The sequence below is a fragment of the Bombina bombina genome, chromosome 7, assembly GCF_027579735.1.
Source record: "Bombina bombina isolate aBomBom1 chromosome 7, aBomBom1.pri, whole genome shotgun sequence".
Taxonomy (NCBI): domain Eukaryota; kingdom Metazoa; phylum Chordata; class Amphibia; order Anura; family Bombinatoridae; genus Bombina; species Bombina bombina.
In genome coordinates this window covers 564,698,469-564,718,771 of record NC_069505.1, presented here as the reverse complement: position 1 = coordinate 564,718,771, position 20,303 = coordinate 564,698,469, and the positions used below count along the sequence as shown (strand labels likewise).

Here is a 20,303-nt window from a genome sequence, read left to right as displayed (position 1 = left end):
CTCCCTGTATTGTAGTAAGTGTTCACGTGGGGTATTGAGGGCAGAGTTCATTTTTTGTTTATAACCCTTGTTTTGTAACCTTTTTCTCTGAATGATTGGGACAGTGTGATGAGGTGTTTGTCACGGTCCTTGGTGTCTGAGCAAATTCTGTGATATCTGATGGCCTGGCTGTAGATTATGGATTTTTTAATATGATTGGGATGGGAGCTGGAGCTGTGGAGGTAGCTGCATCTATCTGTTGGTTTCCTGTATACAGATGAGTGCAATTTGCCATTTGTGATGGATATTGTTGTATCCAGGAAGCTGACACAGTCTCTAGAAAAGTCAATTTTAAACTTGATTGATGCATGAAATATATTAAATGATTTATGAAAAAATGTTTCTCCTTCTGTCCATATGATGAAAATATCATCTATGTAGTGAAAGTATTTGAAGAAGGGTGAGTAGCTAGGAATCTCTGTTCTAAGTCAGCCATGAAGAGGTTTGCATACTGTGGTGCCATTTTGGTGCCCATGGCTGTTCCCATGGTTTGTAAATAGATGGAGTTATTGAAGATGAAATAATTGTGAGTGAGTATAAATTCTGTAAGTTTACTGACTGTAGAAGCACTATATGTCTGGTTAGAGCTGTCTGAGGAAAGAAAGTTTAAGCAGGCATCAATATCATCTTTATGTGGAATATTGCTGTACAGGAATTCCACATCCATTGTCACAAGTATAGTATCCTCTGGCAATTCTGTTATCTGGCTGATTTTGTTAAGAAAATCAGTGGTGTCTTTTATAAAGCTAGTGGTGTTAATAACTAAGGCCTTAAGAATATTCTCCACTAGGCCCGATATTTGCTCAGTCAGAGTGTCCATGCCAGTTATTATTGGTCATCCTGGGTTCCCTGGTTTGTGGATTTTGGGAGTATGTAGAATGATCCTATGCTAGGGTTAGAGGGCACCAGTTTGTCCAGTTTATGTATGTTGTGTGTGTTTAGTTTATATATGTGTGTGTTATATACGTGTGTACATGTGTATTTAAGTATTTATATGTGTATATATGTATTTACATACATATATAAACATACATGTATAGACATGCAATATTCATATTTGAAAAAATGTTTAACTATGTATGTTTAACTATGTATGAACGAGAAATTTAAAAGGTTTTTTTTTTTTTTTAAGTTTTTTTTTGCTCATATTTACCAAGGGTGCCAATATTAGTGGAGGGCACTGTATAAAGAAATATCTAACAATTGAAAACACAACACAGATTTATAAAAAAAAACTTTGTTAAATATATATGTGTGGCACAGTTAGTGGCACCCTTTTAGTCAATACTTTGTGGTATTTCCCTTTGCCAAGATAACAGCTCTGGCTCTGAGTCTTCTACTATAAAGCCTGAATAGTTTGGAGAATACATGGCAAAGGATCTGAGACCATTCCTCCATACACAATCTCTCCAGATCCATCCAATCTCGAGGTTAACATTGGTGGACTCTCCTCTACAGTTCACCCCACAGGTTTTCTGTGGGGTTGAAGTCAGGCGACTGGGATGGCCATGGCAGGACTTTGATTTTGCAGTCAGTAAGCCATTTTTGTGTTGACTTTGATATATTTTTTGGATCATTGTCCTGCTGGAAGATCCAACCATTCTCACACTTGGGGCAACACAACCATTCTTCTGCTTGTATTCATGGAACCTAAGCTCCACACTCCCATGTACTTCTTCATAGGGAATTTGTCCCTCATGGATATGTTCTCCATCACTGCCTCTTTACAGAATATCCTCAATAGCTTCACAACAGGGAATAACACTATATCATTCCATGCTTGTGTGGCACAAATGTATATACAATCAGCAATGACTAATGCTGATATATTTATACTAACAGTCATGAGTTATGATAGATATGTGGCCATCTGTAACCCCTTGTGTTATCCAAAGGTCATGAGTAATACAGTCTGTATTCTTTTTGCATTCTTCTCTTGGTTCTTGAATTCTCTAAACAATATAATTACTCTATTTATTTGGACAAACCGTTCAAGTTTTAGATCCAATATAATTAACCATTTTTTTGTGATTGTGTGCCGTTTATGGAACTGTCAATGAAACATCTGTTTTGGAGAATTTTCTTCTCATAGACGGAACACCTATAATTTTCATTCCCTTTTCTCTTACTTTTATGTCATACATGATCATCATTAAAACCATTTTGAGGATTCATTCCAGCACTGGGGGACATAAAGCTTTCTACACATGCTCCTCACACCTCACAGTCTCTCTTTTTTATTTATCAATAGCCTTTGTATACATGATTCCCACTACTATGGACAGTTTGTCATTTAAAAAAATGTCCTCTTTGTTTAACACAGCAGTTGTCCCTTTGCTAAACCCACTTATTTATAGCTTGAAAAATAAAGATATGAAATCAGCCCTTCACTTTTTATAGTAAAAGCTTCATTTGATGAACTTTAAATGGGTACAAATTGTGACGTCACCTTCTTGTAGAAGAAATTGACTTTTATGTAATTTATATGTCATGATGTTCGTTTTGTTTTTCATACTTAAACTTAGTATTGTAGAATTAATGCACAGTGTAGAAATTCAACAACATGAAATGTTATTTGTTTGTGTATAAAAGAAAACAGTGAAAATGTTCTTCAAATGTGCCATGTATTAATATTTATCATTCACAAGTAAAACGTAGTTGTATTCTACATTTTCATCTTAGAGGTTATCTGCACTAAGGATGTACATTATTTTGAATTTCAGATCAAGATAGCTGTAGCTTTCAGCGTTTTCCTAATTTCAGCACCAAATTTATAGAATAAACATGCAACACACAAAAAAGATTTGTGTAAATCCAGATACAGGTAGCCCTCAGTTTACGCCGGGGTTAGGTTCCAAAAGGAATGGTTGTAAATCAAAACAGTTGTAAATTGAAACCCAGTTTATAATGTAAGTCAATGGGAAGTGAGGGAGATAGGTTCCAGGCCCCTATCAAAATTGTCATAAGTAACACCCAATACATTATTTTTAAAGCTTTGAAATGAAGACTTTAAATGCTAAACAGCATTATAAACCTAATAAAATAACCACACAACACAGAATATATAATTAAACTAAGTTAAATGAACAAAAACATTTGCTAAACAGCATTATAAACCTAATAAAATAATCACACAACACAGACTTAACTTGCATTTTTCTGCAAACAGTTCTTTCTATGCATTCCAATCTGGACTGATTTATAGACAGGAAGATCTTGTTCCTTTGAAATCTGCTCAATAGCTCAGGTCTGGTTAAACTGATTAATATCAGCTTGCTTGGCTTTGCTGCAACACAAGCGGACAGCTCCACCTACTGGCTATTTTAATAAATGCACTGCTTCTCAATGCTTTTCAATAGAAGTCACATGACTGGAAAAAAAGGTTGTTATTCTGAAACGGTGTAAATTGAACCGTTGTAAAACGAGGGCCACCTGTATTTGTTTTTTGCACTTTTTTCTAATAAATCCAGCTCTGAAATTAGCTGAATGCCACAGTCCGTGGCCATTTTTGTTTCACTAACAAATGCTAAAATGTAACATAATGCACATCCTTAATGCTCACTAATAAACTGCATCCTCCAAGATTTAATCCATTAGATTTGCTTTTAGAAATGCTGCTATATGAAGTAGTTACTAATATTGCACATAGAATATAACATAAAAATTTGGTTATACATGTGAAATATTTTGATGTTGTTTCACAGGCTTTTAAACATCTGTAATTCTCAATTTTATAACATTGTATAATTAATATTATTATAATTTCTGAACATTCTATTTTATTTATAAAGGAACTTTCTAGTTATTATCAATATTATTATTATTGCATTTGTATTACAAGTAGAAAGTAAAAAGTTAGCGTGCAAGTAAAAGTTCAGGCACATTATCTTTTTGGACTTCAGCCACGCTAACTTCTCCCCACTTTTATAAAGGTGTGCTAAACTTATACCGCACTAGATCAACTTCACTAAACCAGATGTAAGTAAGAAATACATTTAATTCACCTAGATTATGAGTTGTGTGTTACGGTTTTAACACTGAAAAAAATTCAATTTCAGAGTAAAAACAGTAACGCAGCCAATAGGATGAGAGCTAATGAAATTATATTGGCTTTTTAAATCAGCCAAAAGAATTTCAGTAGCTCTCATCCTATTGGCTGATTTTAACAGCCTATAGGATTTCAGTAGCTGGGTGGGTTTTACTGTTGGGGGTCTTTGGATTTTTTTCCATGTAAAAGAGCTGATTTCTTTATGGCAATGCCCTACAAAAGGCCCTTTTAAGGGCTATTGGTAGTTTATTGTAGGCTAGGGTTTTTTTTATTTTAAGGGGGGCTTTTTATTTTTATAGGGCTTTTAGATTAGGTGTAATTGTTTTTATTTTTGATCATTTTGTTTGTTATTTTTCGTAATTTAGTGTTTGTTATTTTTTATAATTTAGTATTTTTATTTTTTGTAATTTTAGACTTAAATTTTTTTAGTAGTGTTAGATTTTCTTTAATGTGTAATTTAGTTTTTTTAATTGGTAGTTATTTTAATAGTTTAGTATAATAGTTATGTTAGGTTAATTGTTAGTTTAAACTTACGGCTAGATTTAGAGTTTTGTCGGTAACGACCCGCGTAGCTAACGCTGGCTTTTTTCTGGCCGCACCTCTAAAAAAACTCTGGTATTGAGAGTCCACAGAATGGCTGCATTAGGCTCCAAAAAAGGAGCGTAGAGCATTTTTAACGCAACTGCAACTCTCGATACCAGAGTTGCTTACGGACGCGGCCAGCCTCAAAAACGTGCTCGTGCACGATTCCCCCATAGGAAACAATGGGGCTGTTTGAGCTGAAAAAAAACCTAACACCTGCAAAAAAGCCGCGTTCAGCTCCTAATGCAGCCCCATTGTTTGCTATGGGGAAACACTTCCTACGTCTGCACCTAACACCCTAACATGTACCCCGAGTCTAAACACCCATAACCTTACACTTATTAACCCCTATTCTGCCGCCCCCGCTATCGCTGACCCCTGCATATTATTTTTAACCCCTAATCTGCCGCTCCGTAAACCGCCGCTACTTACATTATCCTTATGTACCCCTAATCTGCTGCCCCTAACACCGCCGACCCCTATATTATATTTATTAACCCCTAATCTGCCCCCCACAACGTCGCCTCCACCTGCCTACACTTATTAACCCCTAATCTGCCGAGCGGACCGCACCGCTATCATAATAAAGTTATTAACCCCTAATCCGCCTCACTAACCCTATAATAAATAGTATTAACCCCTAATCAGGAACAGCCAATAGAATGCGAGCTCAATCTGATTGGCTGATTGGATCAGCCAATCAGATTGAACTTGATTCTGATTGGCTGATTCCATCAGCCAATCAGAATATTCCTACCTTAATTCCGATTGGATGATAGAATCCTATCAGCCAATCGGAATTCGAGGGACGCCATCTTGGATGACGTCATTTAAAGGAACCGTCATTCGTCGTTCAGTCATCGGCCAGGATGGATATTCCGCGTCGGAGGTCTTCAGGATGCTGCCGCTCCGCTCCGGATGGATGACGATAGAAGATGCAGCTTGGATGAAGACTTCAATCGGATGGAAGACCTCTTCTGCCCCGCTTGGATGAAGACTTCTACCGGATCATGGACATCTTCAGCCCCCCGCTTGGGCTTGGATCAGGACATCGGAGGAGCTCTTCTGGACCGATCGGTGAACCTGGTATGGTGAAGATAAGGTAGGAAGATCTTCAGGGGCTTAGTGTTAGGTTTATTTAAGGGGGGTTTGGGTTAGATTAGGGGTATGTGGGTGGTGGGTTGTAATGTTGGGGGGGGGTATTGTATGTTTTTTTTTACAGGCAAAAGAGCTGAACTTCTTGGGGCATGCACCGCAAAGGGCCCTGTTCAGGGCTGGTAAAGTAAAAGAGCTTTGAACTTTAGTAATTTAGAATAGGGTAGGGCATTTTTTTTATTTTGGGGGGCTTTGTTATTTTATTTGTTGGCTTAGAGTAGGTGTAATTAGTTTAAAATTGTTGTAAGATTTTCCTTATGTTTGTAAATATTTTTTTATTTTTTGTAACTTAGTTCTTTTTTATTTTTTGTACTTTAGTTAGTTTATTTCATTGTAGTTATCTGTAGATATTGTATTTAATTAATGTATTGATAGTGTAGTGTTAGGTTTAATTGTAGGTAATTGTAGATATTTTATTTAATTAATTTAATGATAGTGTAGTGTTAGGTTTAATTGTAACTTAGGTTAGGATTTATTTTACAGGTAATTTTGTTATTATTTTAACTAGGTAACTATTAAATAGTTATTAACTATTTAATAGCTATTGTACCTGGTTAAAATAATTACAAAGTTGCCTGTAAAATAAATATTAATCCTAAAATAACTACAATGTAATTATAATTTATATTGTAGCTATATTAGGATTTATTTTACAGGTAAGTATTTAGCTTTAAATAGGAATAATTTATTTAATAAGAGTTAATTAATTTCGTTAGATTAAAATTATATTTAACTTAGGGGGGTGTTAGTGTTAGGGTTAGACTTAGCTTTAGGGGTTAATACATTTATTAGAACCCCTAATCTGCCGAGCGGACCGCACCGCTATCATAATAAAGTTATTAACCCCTAATCCGCCTCACTAACCCTATAATAAATAGTATTAACCCCTAATCTGCCCTCCCTAACATCGCCGACACCTAACTTCAAACATTAACCCCTAATCTGCCGACTGGAGCTCACCGCTATTCTAATAAATGTATTAACCCCTAAAGCTAAGTCTAACCCTAACACTAACACCCCCCTAACTTAATTATAATTTAAATCTAACGAAATAAATTAACTCTTATCAAATAAATTATTCCTATTTAAAGCTAAATACTTACCTGTAAAATAAACCCTAATATAGCTACAATATAAATAATAATTATATTGTAGCTATTTTAGGATTAATATTTATTTTACAGGTAACTTTGTATTTATTTTAACCAGGTACAATAGCTATTAAATAGTTAAGAACTATTTAATAGTTACCTAGTTAAAATAATTACAAAATTACCTGTAAAATAAATCCTAACCTAAGTTACAATTAAACCTAACACTATACTATCATTAAATTAATTAAATAAAATACCTACAATTACCTACAATTAAACCACTACACTATCAATACATTAATTAAATACAATACCTACAAATAACAACAATGAAATAAATTAACTAAAGTACAAAAAATAAAAAAGAACTAAGTTACAAAAAATAAAAAAATATTTACAAACATTAGAAAAATATTACAACAATTTTAAACTAATTACACCTACTCTAAGCCCCCTAATAAAATAACAAAGACCCCCAAATTAAAAAAATGCCCTACCCTATTCTAAAATTAAAAAAGCTCTTTTACCTTACCAGCCCTGAACAGGGCCCTTTGCGGGGCATGCCCCAAAGAATTCAGCTCTTTTGCCTGTAAAAAAAAACATACAATACCCCCCCCCAACATTACAACCCACCACCCACATACCCCTAATCTAACCCAAACCCCCCTTAAATAAACCTAACACTAAGCCCCTGAAGATCATCCTACCTTGTTTTCACCATACCAGGTTCACTGATCGGTCCTGGCTCCAAAATCTTCATCCAACCCAAGCGGGGGCTGGCGATCCATCATCCGGCGGCTGAAGAGGTCCAGAAGAGGCTCCAAAGTCTTCATCCTATCCGGGAAGAAGAGTAGATCCGGACCGGCAACCATCATCTTCCAAGCGGCATCTTCTATCTTCATCCGATGAGGACCGGCTCCATCCTGAAGACCTCCACCGCGGACCCATCTTCATCCGGCGACGTCCAACTGAAGAATGACAGTTCCTTTAAGGGACGTCATCCAAAATGGCGTCCCTTGAATTCCGATTGGCTGATAGGATTCTATCAGCCAATCGGAATTAAGGTAGGAATATTCTGATTGTCTGATGGAATCAGCCAATCAGAATCAAGATCAATCCGATTGGCTGATCCAATCAGCCAATCAGATTGAGCTCGCATTCTATTGGCTGATCGGAACAGCCAATAGAATGCGAGCTCAATCTGATTGGCTGATTGGATCAGCCAATCGGATTGAACTTGATTCTGATTGGCTGATTCCATCAGCCAATCAGAATATTCCTACCTTAATTCCGATTGGATGATAGAATCCTATCAGCCAATCGGAATTCGAGGGACGCCATCTTGGATGACGTCATTTAAAGGAACCGTCATTCGTCGTTCAGTCGTCGGCCAGGATGGATGTTCCGCGTCGGAGGTCTTCAGGATGCTGCCGCTCCGCTCCGGATGGATGACGATAGAAGATGCCGCTTGGATGAAGACTTCAATCGGATGGAAGACCTCTTCTGCCCCGCTTGGATGAAGACTTCTACCGGATCATGGACATCTTCAGCCCCCCGCTTGGGCTTGAATCAGGACATCGGAGGAGCTCTTCTGGACCGATCGGTGAACCTGGTATGGTGAAGATAAGGTAGGAAGATCTTCAGGGGCTTAGTGTTAGGTTTATTTAAGGGGGGTTTGGGTTAGAGGGGTATGTGGGTGGTGGGTTGTAATGTTGGGGGGGGGTATTGCATGTTTTTTTTTACAGGCAAAAGAGCTGAACTTCTTGGGGCATGCCCCGCAAAGGGCCCTGTTCAGGGCTGGTAAGGTAAAAGAGCTTTGAACTTTAGTAATTTAGAATAGGGTAGGGCATTTTTTTATGTTGGGGGGCTTTGTTATTTTATTTGTTGGCTTAGAGTAGGTGTAATTAGTTTAAAATTGTTGTAAGATTTTCCTTATGTTTGTAAATATTTTTTTATTTTTTGTAACTTAGTTTTTTTTTATTTTTTGTACTTTAGTTAGTTTATTTCATTGTAGTTATTTGTAGATATTGTATTTAATTAATGTATTGATAGTGTAGTGTTAGGTTTAATTGTAGGTAATTGTAGATATTTTATTTAATTAATTTAATGATAGTGTAGTGTTAGGTTTAATTGTAACTTAGGTTAGGATTTATTTTACAGGTAATTTTGTTATTATTTTAACTAGGTAACTATTAAATAGTTCTTAACTATTTAATAGCTATTGTACCTGGTTAAAATAATTACAAAGTTGCCTGTAAAATAAATATTAATCCTAAAATAGCTACAATGTAATTATAATTTATATTGTAGCTATATTAGGATTTATTTTACAGGTAAGTATTTAGCTTTAAATAGGAATAATTTATTTAATAAGAGTTAATTAATTTCGTTAGATTAAAATTATATTTAACTTAGGGGGGTGTTAGTGTTAGGGTTAGACTTAGCTTTAGGGGTTAATACATTTATTAGAATAGCGGTGAGCTCCGGTCGGCAGATTAGGGGTTAATAATTGAAGTTAGGTGTCGGCGATGTTAGGGAGGGCAGATTAGGGGTTAATACTATTTATTATAGGGTTAGTGAGGCGGATTAGGGGTTAATAACTTTATTATAGTAGCGGTGCGGTCCGCTCGGCAGATTAGGGGTTAATAAGTGTAGGCAGGTGGAGGCGACGTTGAGGGGGCAGATTAGGGGTTAATAAATATAATATAGGGGTCGGCGGTGTTAGGGGCAGCAGATTAGGGGTACTTAAGGATACCTTAAGTAGCGGCGCTTTGCGGTCGGCAGATTAGGGGTTAATTATTGTAGGTAGTTGGCGGCGAAGTTGTGGGGGGCAGATTAGGGGTTAATAAATATAATACAGGGGTCGGCGGTGTTAGGGGCAGCAGATTAGGGGTACATAAGTATAACGTAGGTGGCGGTCGGCAGATTAGTGGTTAAAAAAATTTAATCGAGTGGCGGCGATGTGGGGGGACCTCGGTTTAGGGGTACATAGGTAGTTTATGGGTGTTAGTGTACTTTAGAGTACAGTAGTTAAGAGCTTTATGAACCGGCGTTAGCCCAAAAAGCTCTTAACTCCTGACTTTTTTCTGCGGCTGGAGTTTTGTCGTTAGATTTCTAACGCTCACTTCAGACACGACTCTAAATACCGGAGTTAGAAAGATCCCATTGAAAAGATAGGATACGCAATTTACGTAAGGGGATCTGCGGTATGGAAAAGTCGCGGCTGAAAAGTGAGCGTTAGACCCTTTTTTGAATGACTCCAAATACCGGCGGTAGCCTAAAACCAGCGTTAGGAGCCTCTAACGCTGGTTTTCATGGCTACCGCCAAACTCTAAATCTAGGCCTTAGTTTTTTTATTTCACAGGTAAGTTTTTATTTATTTTAAATTAGAGATATTGTAATTTTAATATAAAGTTAGGGGGTTGTTAGGCTTAGGGGTAAATAGTTTAATTTAGTTTTATTGCGATGTGGGGGGCTGGTGGTTTAGGGGTTAATAGGTTTATTTAGTGGCAATGATGTGGGAGGCCAGAGGTTTAGGGGTTCATACATTTATTATAGTGGCAGCATTGTCGGGGAGCGGTGGAATAGGGGTTCATAGATTTTATTACTGGCGTCGATTTCGGGAGCGGCAGATTAGAGGTGTTTAGACTTTGGGTTTATGTTAGGCTGTTACATCAATGGGGTTGCGTTACGGAGCTTTTCATGCCGTGCTTCAGGTGTTAGTTTTTTTTCTAACACCTTCTCCCCATTGATGTCTATGGGGGAAAGTGTGCACAAGCACGTCAAAGCAGCCCTTGGCTTTTGTGTGGTATAGAGCTTAACGCCACAATATCGCATGCACAAGGAAGCTTTTCAGAAACTCGTAATGGCAGCGCTATGGGGGTTAAATAATGCAACATTTGTTGCGTTCATTTTGCACCCTCTATAGCACAAAACTCGTAATCTAGGCGTAAATTCTTCACAGAGAATTATCGTTAATGTGCCACTTGTAATTTAGCCCAAAATATTTAATCACATACAATTAAAAAAAATCTTTGTAATGTGCGTTCATTTTTTATTTTGCCTAATTTTCCAGTTAATCAACTTAAAAAAAAAGCTGTAGTGTTTCTATTCCCTTCAGAGAGGCTGGAGTCAGAACCCCGACACTCCTATTTGCTGCACAGTGATTGGTTAATTTGTGCATGAGCTTGTTTATGTTATGTCCCTTATTGGCTGCAGTAAAGGAAGATAAACAAAAATAAAAATGCTTTTAAAGGGATGTGCCCCAGGACTAAAAAACAATGCATATTTTTCTAACAAAATAACAGGTTTTAAATACTTTAATAAAAAATTATTTTGTATGCAGATCTGTCGCAATACAGTGAATGATTTCTAATGTATAAATAAAAAAATGAATTTAATGTCCCTTTAAGTACATTTATTAAAACAATGATTATTTGTTGAAACTAAATTAACTATAATTTGCTCTAAATTAAATCTGATTGTCTTTTAAAACAATGAACATTTATTTTTGCAAATATATGTTACGTTGTAATTTTTATTAAAAAAAAACAAAACACTTCCATAAATAACATTAAAATTGTATTGTTTAATATTTAAAAGGTGTTTATTATATTTCATATATGAATCTTACATTTATACGGCTATATTTAAAATTCTTACAATAAAAGGGAAAAAATAGGAATTTGGTTTATCAAAGCATTCAGATGGTAGACAGAATTTCAACATGGACACGTTTGTCCTTTCTAAATTAAAATATTAAAATATTTTGTCCCAAACAAGGTGATTAAAGGTAAAGTCAAAATTACACTTACATGATTCAGATAGAGCATGTCATTTTAAGACACTTTTAAATTCACTTCTAGTTTCAAATATGCTTTGTTCTCTTGGTATCCCTTGTTGAAAAATAATATGTGTATATTCTACCCTAGTGGGAGCTAGATGCTGATTGGTGCCTGCACACATTGGTCTTTTGTGATTGGCTATCTAGATGCGTTCAGCTAGCAGACAGTTGTGTAATTCTGTAAACTCAGCAAAGGATAACGAGATAATGAAGCACATTTGATAATAGAAATAAATTGGAAAGTTGTTTAAAATTGTATGTTCTATCCAAATCATGAAATACAATTTTGGGGTTTTCTGTCCCTTTAAATAATGAATATATCCACGTGTCTCATTTTTTTTCTGGGGGGGGGGGGCAAAAAAATATCCTGAATATAATAAAAGTGACGTGTAGCAGGAGAGAGTTAACCGATGTACATACAGTATGTTCTTTACAGCATCATATAGGTAACAAAATAGACACTCCGTGTACTGCTTATGGTCAGATTTAAGGGGCAAAATCCCACTGGGGGAGGGGGGGTTGATATCATTAGCACTCCGAGGACACTATTAGATTTATCATACTACAGGTAGAAAACCAAGTATCCAAACTGCTTGGGACCAGAAAAAGTTTGGTTTTGGAATATTTTCATTTGTAAAATGGGACAGTTTGGAGAGGGGGAAGGGACCAAATGTAAACAACAATATATTATGTCATGTAGGTAATATTTACAGCTCAATCATTTATGTTACTTTTGTACCCATAGTACCCTCAGAAAGATAATATAATACTGTAGTCAGAAAGGTAATAGGATTTGTATTAAATAAATAAATATAGACTATTATTTGCATTTAAAAAACACAACAAAAAAAAAAAAACAAAGTCACAGGCAGAGAAGATTGTGACTTACAGATGGGAAAAAATAGTCATTTTTGATAATTTTATTTAAAAAAAAATATTAATTAAAAAGTTTGGATTTCAGAATAAGTTTGGATTTTGGAATTCCAGGTTTGGGGATTTGTACTTGTGTATTTATATATATATATATATATGAAACAATAGAATGTATCTCATACATTGCATGCTGGTTTGGTAGTTGAATAGTGAGTCTGAGATTTATACTCACTGATTGTATGGTTTAACAATTTCAGAACAAACTCTGTAAGAGCTGTATAGTCTTTCTCATAGCGCTGAGCGACCTTAGTCAGCTCATCCAATAAGCTTTCATTAGTTGGTATATACAAAAACTCAGCTTGACGAATATCGCTGTTGTATCTTCCAATCATTAGATCATCAAGATGTGAAACAATAGATTATGTAGGCAGCCCAGAAATTGGTGCAGAGGTTGCGGTAATGTAAATCCTCAGGTTGTGACTTACTGAAACACACAACAAAAAAAACAAAAAGCAATAAAAAGATTGAGACAGAACATACAATTTTAACCAACTTTCCAATTTACTTCTGTCATCAGTTTTGCTTAGTTTAATTGGTATTCTTTGTTAAAGATTAATCTTAGGTGAGCTCAAGAGCATGCAAGTAGTGGTTGCTATAATGTTTTTAGCAATTTTATACATAGTTGCAAACACTGCTGCCTCAGAGTGTTTGTAGAATTCTAGGCAGCAGTGTTTGTAACTATGTGTAACATTGCTATAAACATTGTTGCAAACACTGCTGCCAGAGGCAAAAGATACATGTACGCTTCTAAACTCACATAGGATTACTCTTTAATAGAGGATACTAAAAGGGTCATAATCTCAAGATGAATGGTAGTAGATTCAGGAGTAATTTGAGGAAGCACTTTTTTACAAAAAGGGGGATTGATTCATGGAATACATTTTCACAAGGAATGGCAATGACAAACACCGTGGGGGAGTTTAAGAATGCTTGGGCTAAGCATAAGACTATACCACATACTAATTAATGCCTGGGATAAGCATAAGGCTATCCTACATACTAATTAATACCTGGGATAAGCATAAGGCTATCCAACCTACTAATTAATGCCTGGGACAAGCATAAGGCTATCCTACATACTAATTAATGCCTGGGATAAGCAGAAGGCTATCATACGTACTACTTGATACCTGAAATAAGCATAAGGATATCCTACATACTAATTAATGCCTGGGATAAGCATAAGGCTATCCTACATACTAATTAATGCCTGGGATAAGCAAAAGACTATCATACATACTAATTAATACCTGGAATAAGCATTAGGCTATTCTACATACTAATTAATGTCTGGGATAAGCATATGGCTATTCTACATATTATTTAATGCATGGGATAAGCATAAAGCTATCCTGCATACTAATTAATGCCTGGGATAAGCATAAGGCTATTCTACGTATTATTTAATGCTTGGGATAAGCATAAAGCTATCATACATACTAACTAATGCCTGGGATAAGCATAAGACAATCCTACATACTAAGTAATGCCTGGGATAAGTATGAGGCTATCCTACACACTAATTAATGTCTGGTATAGGCATAAGGCTATCCTACATACTAACTAATGCCTGGGATAAGCATAAGACAATCCTACATACTAACTAATGCCTGGGATAAGCATAAGACAATCCTACATACTAATTAATGCCTGGGATAAGCATACGCCTATCTTAAAGAATAATTAATGCCTGGGATAAGCATAAGTTTAGCTTACATACTAATTAATGCCTTGATGGGGTTGTAACTTGTAAAACCTAGATATAAGATTTATAATGGCTTATTTGAGCATAATATGCCTTATTGCTTTTTGGGAGGAGACCGAGAGGTATACTAGACCTTGTTAAAAAAGAGTGATATACTATACAGTTGAGAGAGCAGTTCTAAAGGGTTGGACAATTTGCCTGCAGTAATTTGTAAAGAGTAGCCCCAGGCACTCAGTTATAATAGAACTGCAAAGGTACATACATTTGAACCTGGGGACAGGGTATTGTTGTTGTTACCTAGCTCAGACAGCAAGTTGCTTGCAAAATGGCAGGGTCCATATAAAGGGTCAGAATTATTAAGCACCAGATGGTGCCTAATACATCTGTTTCCGCTCAAGCCTTCAGGCTCGCCGTAAACAGCAGTTAAGAATCAGCGGTCTTAAGACCACTGCTCCTTAACTGGTCCGCTGCCTCTGAGCGGTGGACAGCAATTAACCCGATCAGATACTATCGGGTTGATTGACACCCCCTGCTAGCAGCCAATTGTCCGCAAATCTGCAGGGGGTGGCATTGCACAAGCAGTTCACCAGACCTGCTTGTGCAATGCTAAATGCCGACAGCATATGCTGTCGGCATTTAGCAATGTCTGACGGACATGATCCGCTGAGCGGATCATGTCAGACAGACATATGATAAATTGGCCCCAATGTGCTTAAAAGAGGTGAGTGGTAAATTATGACATTTTCCAGCCAGGACACAGAAAATAGAAATCATCTAAACTTGTTAAAATCATGTAGGGCTGAGGAAAATGTGTTTATTGCTACTAAAACAGACAATGTAGACTTAGGGCCAGATATTAGGGACATAGCTAAAGAACAAAAGGGGGTGACTCTGGGAAAACAATTAAATCCTGCCTAACAAAATGAAGCACACAAACTGGTAGAGCTTTTTAAGGATGTATTTTCCATATTAACAGGGAGGACACAATATCTCACCATATAAAAACTAAAATTGATGAGATATATGGCTAAAGTCTTATACTATGGTACTAGATACTAGAGAGAATGTGAAAGGTGGTACAAGAAGAAATAGAGAGCAGGCTTAGCCTGGGTGTCATAGAGCCTTCAAAAACTAAATAGTTTAGCCCCGTAGTTCTGGTGCCAAAACATGATGGCTCTGTTAGGTTTTGCATTGAGTTTTGTACGTAACCCTTTGGGCTCCATGGTGCTCTTGCAACTTTCCAAAGATCAATGGACAATATTCTTCAACCCCATGGGATGTATATGTCTGCTTACTTAGATGATGTGGTCATTTATTGTATAGATTGGGAAGACCACCTTAACAAGGTAGCAGCGGTGCTGAGGTCATAAGGAGAGACATGGCTCACAGTAAACACTTCTAAATGTGCTTTTGGTAAAGCTGAAACCTGATATCTATGTTATATATTGGGCAATGGTTGCATTAAACCTATGCAAGACAAGGTTGAAACATTGGGGCATATCTATCAAGGGCTATACGGGTGGCGTGTGTAAGAAATTTGCTAGGGAAAAGGTGGCAAAATAAAACACAGACACAAGTGGAACTTTAAAATATTATATTGTTTACAAAATCAATACAGCTGCCACAATTATTGCATAAAAATATATACGGTATACAAAATGTTATGCAAAAATAATAAGAAAAGGCAAAAGTACAAATCAAATAAAAAACTAATACAAAACACATATGAAAATAGGGATAAAGCTGTTATCCCACAATAACACAAATTACTTCTGTAATGTCACCTCCAGTGTTGGATGGGAAGTAAAACACAAATGTTAAGTCAAAAAAATACAAAAAACGATAATTACCCAAAAATGAATATATAATTTATTTCTAAATAATAAATCACCCCCCTTGTATGAGATATGGGTAGGTCAAACACTGGAGACATTCGGACATTTTGAAGCTATTTACTAAATATTTAGCAGTTGTCTACAATTGTTTTGACCTAAACAAAGATTCCCTGAAATTCATTCATTTTACGTGAGGAGGCTCCAGTATTGTTTTGAGCTTTAAGGCTATAAAATCTAATTAGCATTTGCATATCTTAGCCAAGGCAGTATATTTTGTGTTGCTTCCTGAGTATGGCACCAAGATTTTAGGCCTGTTTAAGATAACCGAGTCATTGACTTAAACCTATTGTTTGTACAGATACTCAGGAAGACAGTTTGAAACCTTTGAAATGCATTATACAGTTGTCAGTTAAAATGATATCAGAGTGAACTAACTTTATATTTCTCATCTTTATAATTATATCTTATTTATTCATATATTTGGAATAGGAGGCCAATTCTTACATGTAGTTAGTATGGTAGAGCGTCCCCAGAGGTCCACTCTGAGGGGGAGGTATGTGATGGAGTGTATAAACTCATCCCTGTAGAAAGGGTTAATTTCATTACAGGGAAATATACTATCCTGAAAGAAGCAAAATTCTGCAAGACTTGCCAGCTCACTGCTGAAAATATTCCTTAAGTAACAGGCAGACAACAAGAAGCCAATTAACAACAGCTGAGAACAGTTAGAGGGCTATATAAGGCAGCTCTTGCAAGCAATGTTTCATTTGGATCTCAGACAGGGAAGTAACAAGACAATGGGAGAGTTGTCTTGGATAACCTGTATTTAAATGCCTAATTATTTATCATAAGACCTTGAATGGTTATATAAGTTGTGTTATTTGGGGGCTTTTATTTGTTTTTTGAGATTCGTAAACTTACATGAAACCTTCTTCTTTATTATAATTCCAACAACAGCGAAGACTAGTGTAACAAGAACAAATCCAATCACAATGTAGATTGTTGAGTTGTTCCTCTTGGGTTCTGTGTAAATGAAGATATGGGAGGACAAAAGCAAAAAGATTATAATTACAAGTGAGTTGAAGTATATAGTTGTACACAAAACCTATACAAATATATTAATATAGACCCATTTAAATGCATTGGCTTTAATTGTCCAAATGATGTGCAGTGTATAGCAGCTTCAAGTCAGCATTGCAAGTCTTAAAGTACCTATATAAGGCTGTTCATCCTGTCAAGATACATATGGAATTCATATGGTTACTGCGTGTTGAAGATGTCTTTCTGATGACAATAGGTGAATGTCCCAAATGAAAATGAGTATTTCCCTTCCAGAGTGAACAAAAGAGTTAAATGACTAGAGCTATCTTGTAATCTTAAGAGGTGTGAATGGGGTATTGTATGTGTCAGTTTTGGGAGACATACCAGTTTTTATTCTAAAAAGAGGTAGTTAACACACAAAAAGTATTTTTCTGGGAGCTTTCCTATTTAAAAAAGTATTTGTGGACAGTTTTTAACAACTGACACAATATAGCAATATGATCTCTCAAGAAACTCAGCAACCAATTTGGCTGGCACAAAAAAAAACATTTTTGGTAGCCGATAGCTGAAATTTTTTGATCAGCTCAAAAATTTGTTATAAACCCCTGAGGAAAGCAATTATGTATTTTACTAAAGGATAGAGCTATAGCATCGATAGCTAAAAAATTAATTCAATATTCTGCCATAGTGGAACAAATGAAATCAAATTTTACAAGGGGTGAGTTGGTAGAATAATACAAACTATAATAACTCTTCACTTTCTTAGTACTTTCATCAACTGATCTACCACTCTTTTCTTGTTGAATTTTTATAAACTTACCCCAAAAAATTATCATCGTATTGTTCAGGCTGCTGTGATCCACATGACAGGAAAAGCTCTCCCCATACATGGGTGTTGTTATCTCCACAGTGACTCTAATTTGAAAGGTCCCATCAGGGTTGGGGAAGACCTGCTTAGCTTCTTCTGAGTAGACATCGTCAGTATCATTCCTCATCCATTTTACATCCACAGCTTGAGGGTAAAACCCATACACAAAGCAATGAAGCTTGGTGATCTTGTCTGACTGGAGATAAGAAACCTTCACTTTTGGGGGAACTAGGGAAAAAAGAGGGTGTTAGTCTTTTCAACTGTCAAATATCATTCACTTCCAACTTATCCATTATTTAGTATTATCTAGTGATGCTACAAGGCAGCTGTGTTTCTGGACATTAAAATGGTGGGTTCTTTATGTCATCCTAAGTTTGTTTACCATTGTTTTAGTTGCTCTTATTCATCATCTTTGGTGCCAGTTATGCTTATACTTTTATTCCTGAGCACTAACTGATTGACAGTGGCTTGCATATTGATTTCCTTTTTGTTGACTTGGCTGACTTCTTTCTTGGACTGGACATTGGTTTTCCTGACTACAGCTTGCTTCCTGATCTTGTTACAGTCTTCTGTGCTTTAGTATTAGCACTTTCATTATATTCTTATTACTATTGGAGGGTTACACATATGTTATTAAATATCAGAATACTAGGTCACTGTCAGGCTGAACACATTGGGTGAGCCAATAACAAGAGGCATATGCATGTAGCCACCAACTAGCTCACAGTAATGCACTGCTGCTCTCAAACCTACCTAGGTATGATACCAAGAGGACAAAGTAAATGTGGTAATAAAAGTAAATTGAAAAATTACTTAAAACTGCATGCTCTATCTGTACTATGGAAGTTTACTTTTGACTTTCAAGTATTTTTAAGAAGCAGCAGTCAAAAAGCCTCAGAGGTTGCTGATGTCCATGCAGTTGTTTGCACTAGAGAAAGGGGCAGTGCTGCACAAGAGAATTAATGTGTGTGCAGAAGAATTTACATTGGATGCATTGAACACGTATGGACAGGTTACCTGCCTGAGAACCTTGTACATCTGCATTTTCTTAAATGGGGCCAATGTGCATCATAACTGTACCACCCTGAACTATATATAAATATATAAATAAAAGTGCTCTGAAAAAAGGTTGGGACATGCTATAAATCAGTCTAAAAACTGCTCAGTTTATCCTAAACATTTAATTTTTGTGCGTTCTTGTTGCATTCCTTGTTTTTAACCCCTACATGAAAAGTAAATGGTGAAAACCCTTCAGGATATGTCCTAATGTGCGTGTCTGTATACATGCATGTAAATATATAAATATATATATTCACAATGAATCAGAGAGAACAAGCGATTTAAATTGAAATCACTAAAAAGACTGGGAATACAGCACTCTTAAGTTTCAAAACAACTTTGATAACACTTTCATTTATATAACAGTTTAAAGTTTGCATCACACTCCAACGGGCACCAACTCGTCGAGAAGATAGCACCCAAATACACTGGATAGAAAAACCGTGGTTAAAATAGCATAATGAAATAGATACACAATTGTTTAAAACCTAGTTAGGACCGGTCCATGTGTACATCAAAAAAACAGTCACCCACAGGAAAGTATGATGCATCGATCATTAGGGCCTTAATATAAAATCCTTTTGGTAGATAGGTTATTTTTAGATGTTTTCTAAAGTGTACTCAGAAAATACAATCTACATATATTTAGGAACAATGCCACTTTAATAATGTTCATAAGTTGTAAACGACATAATAGGAATCTTACCTTTTTTCTCCAGCTCATTCTTTACCAATAATTTGATTTTATTCAACCACCCTATGCAGTCATTCTCTATTAAAGATTTTAAATTTGACTCATTTTTTATTTTACTGTTCCATATATCTGTTATGATCTTAGCAATAGGTGTTGTTGGTATATACATCGATCTCTCTTTATCAAAGACCACATACTCCTCTCCATTAAGAGCATGTTTTTCAAATCCGCCAATAAAGCCATCGTCATACAGTTTACAGGCAAACTTTATTTGGTGAATGTAAATTGCCCAAGAGTCTGCAAACAATAAATCAGAGGTTATTGAGGTTGTAAGCAATTGATAAATGGATTACTTAAAATGGTGAAATATTTAAAGGGTCATTTAACTCAAACTAAAACTTATTGCA

The 20,303-nt window shown here is 36.0% G+C and overlaps 1 protein-coding gene across 1 annotated transcript in view; it reads right to left on the bottom strand.

The window, feature by feature from the left end:
• Positions 1 to 13,053: 13,053 nt before the first annotated feature.
• Positions 13,054 to 20,303, bottom strand: part of LOC128636569 (major histocompatibility complex class I-related gene protein-like) — a 34,554-nt gene continuing 27,304 nt past the window's right edge. The window contains exons 3-6 of the mRNA XM_053689563.1: positions 19,909 to 20,193; positions 18,096 to 18,371; positions 17,156 to 17,257; positions 13,054 to 13,118 (exon numbers count right to left, since the gene is read on the bottom strand). Of these exons, the coding sequence (XP_053545538.1) occupies positions 13,054 to 13,118; positions 17,156 to 17,257; positions 18,096 to 18,371; positions 19,909 to 20,193 (728 nt within the window). The remainder of the gene's footprint in view (positions 13,119 to 17,155; positions 17,258 to 18,095; positions 18,372 to 19,908; positions 20,194 to 20,303) is intronic.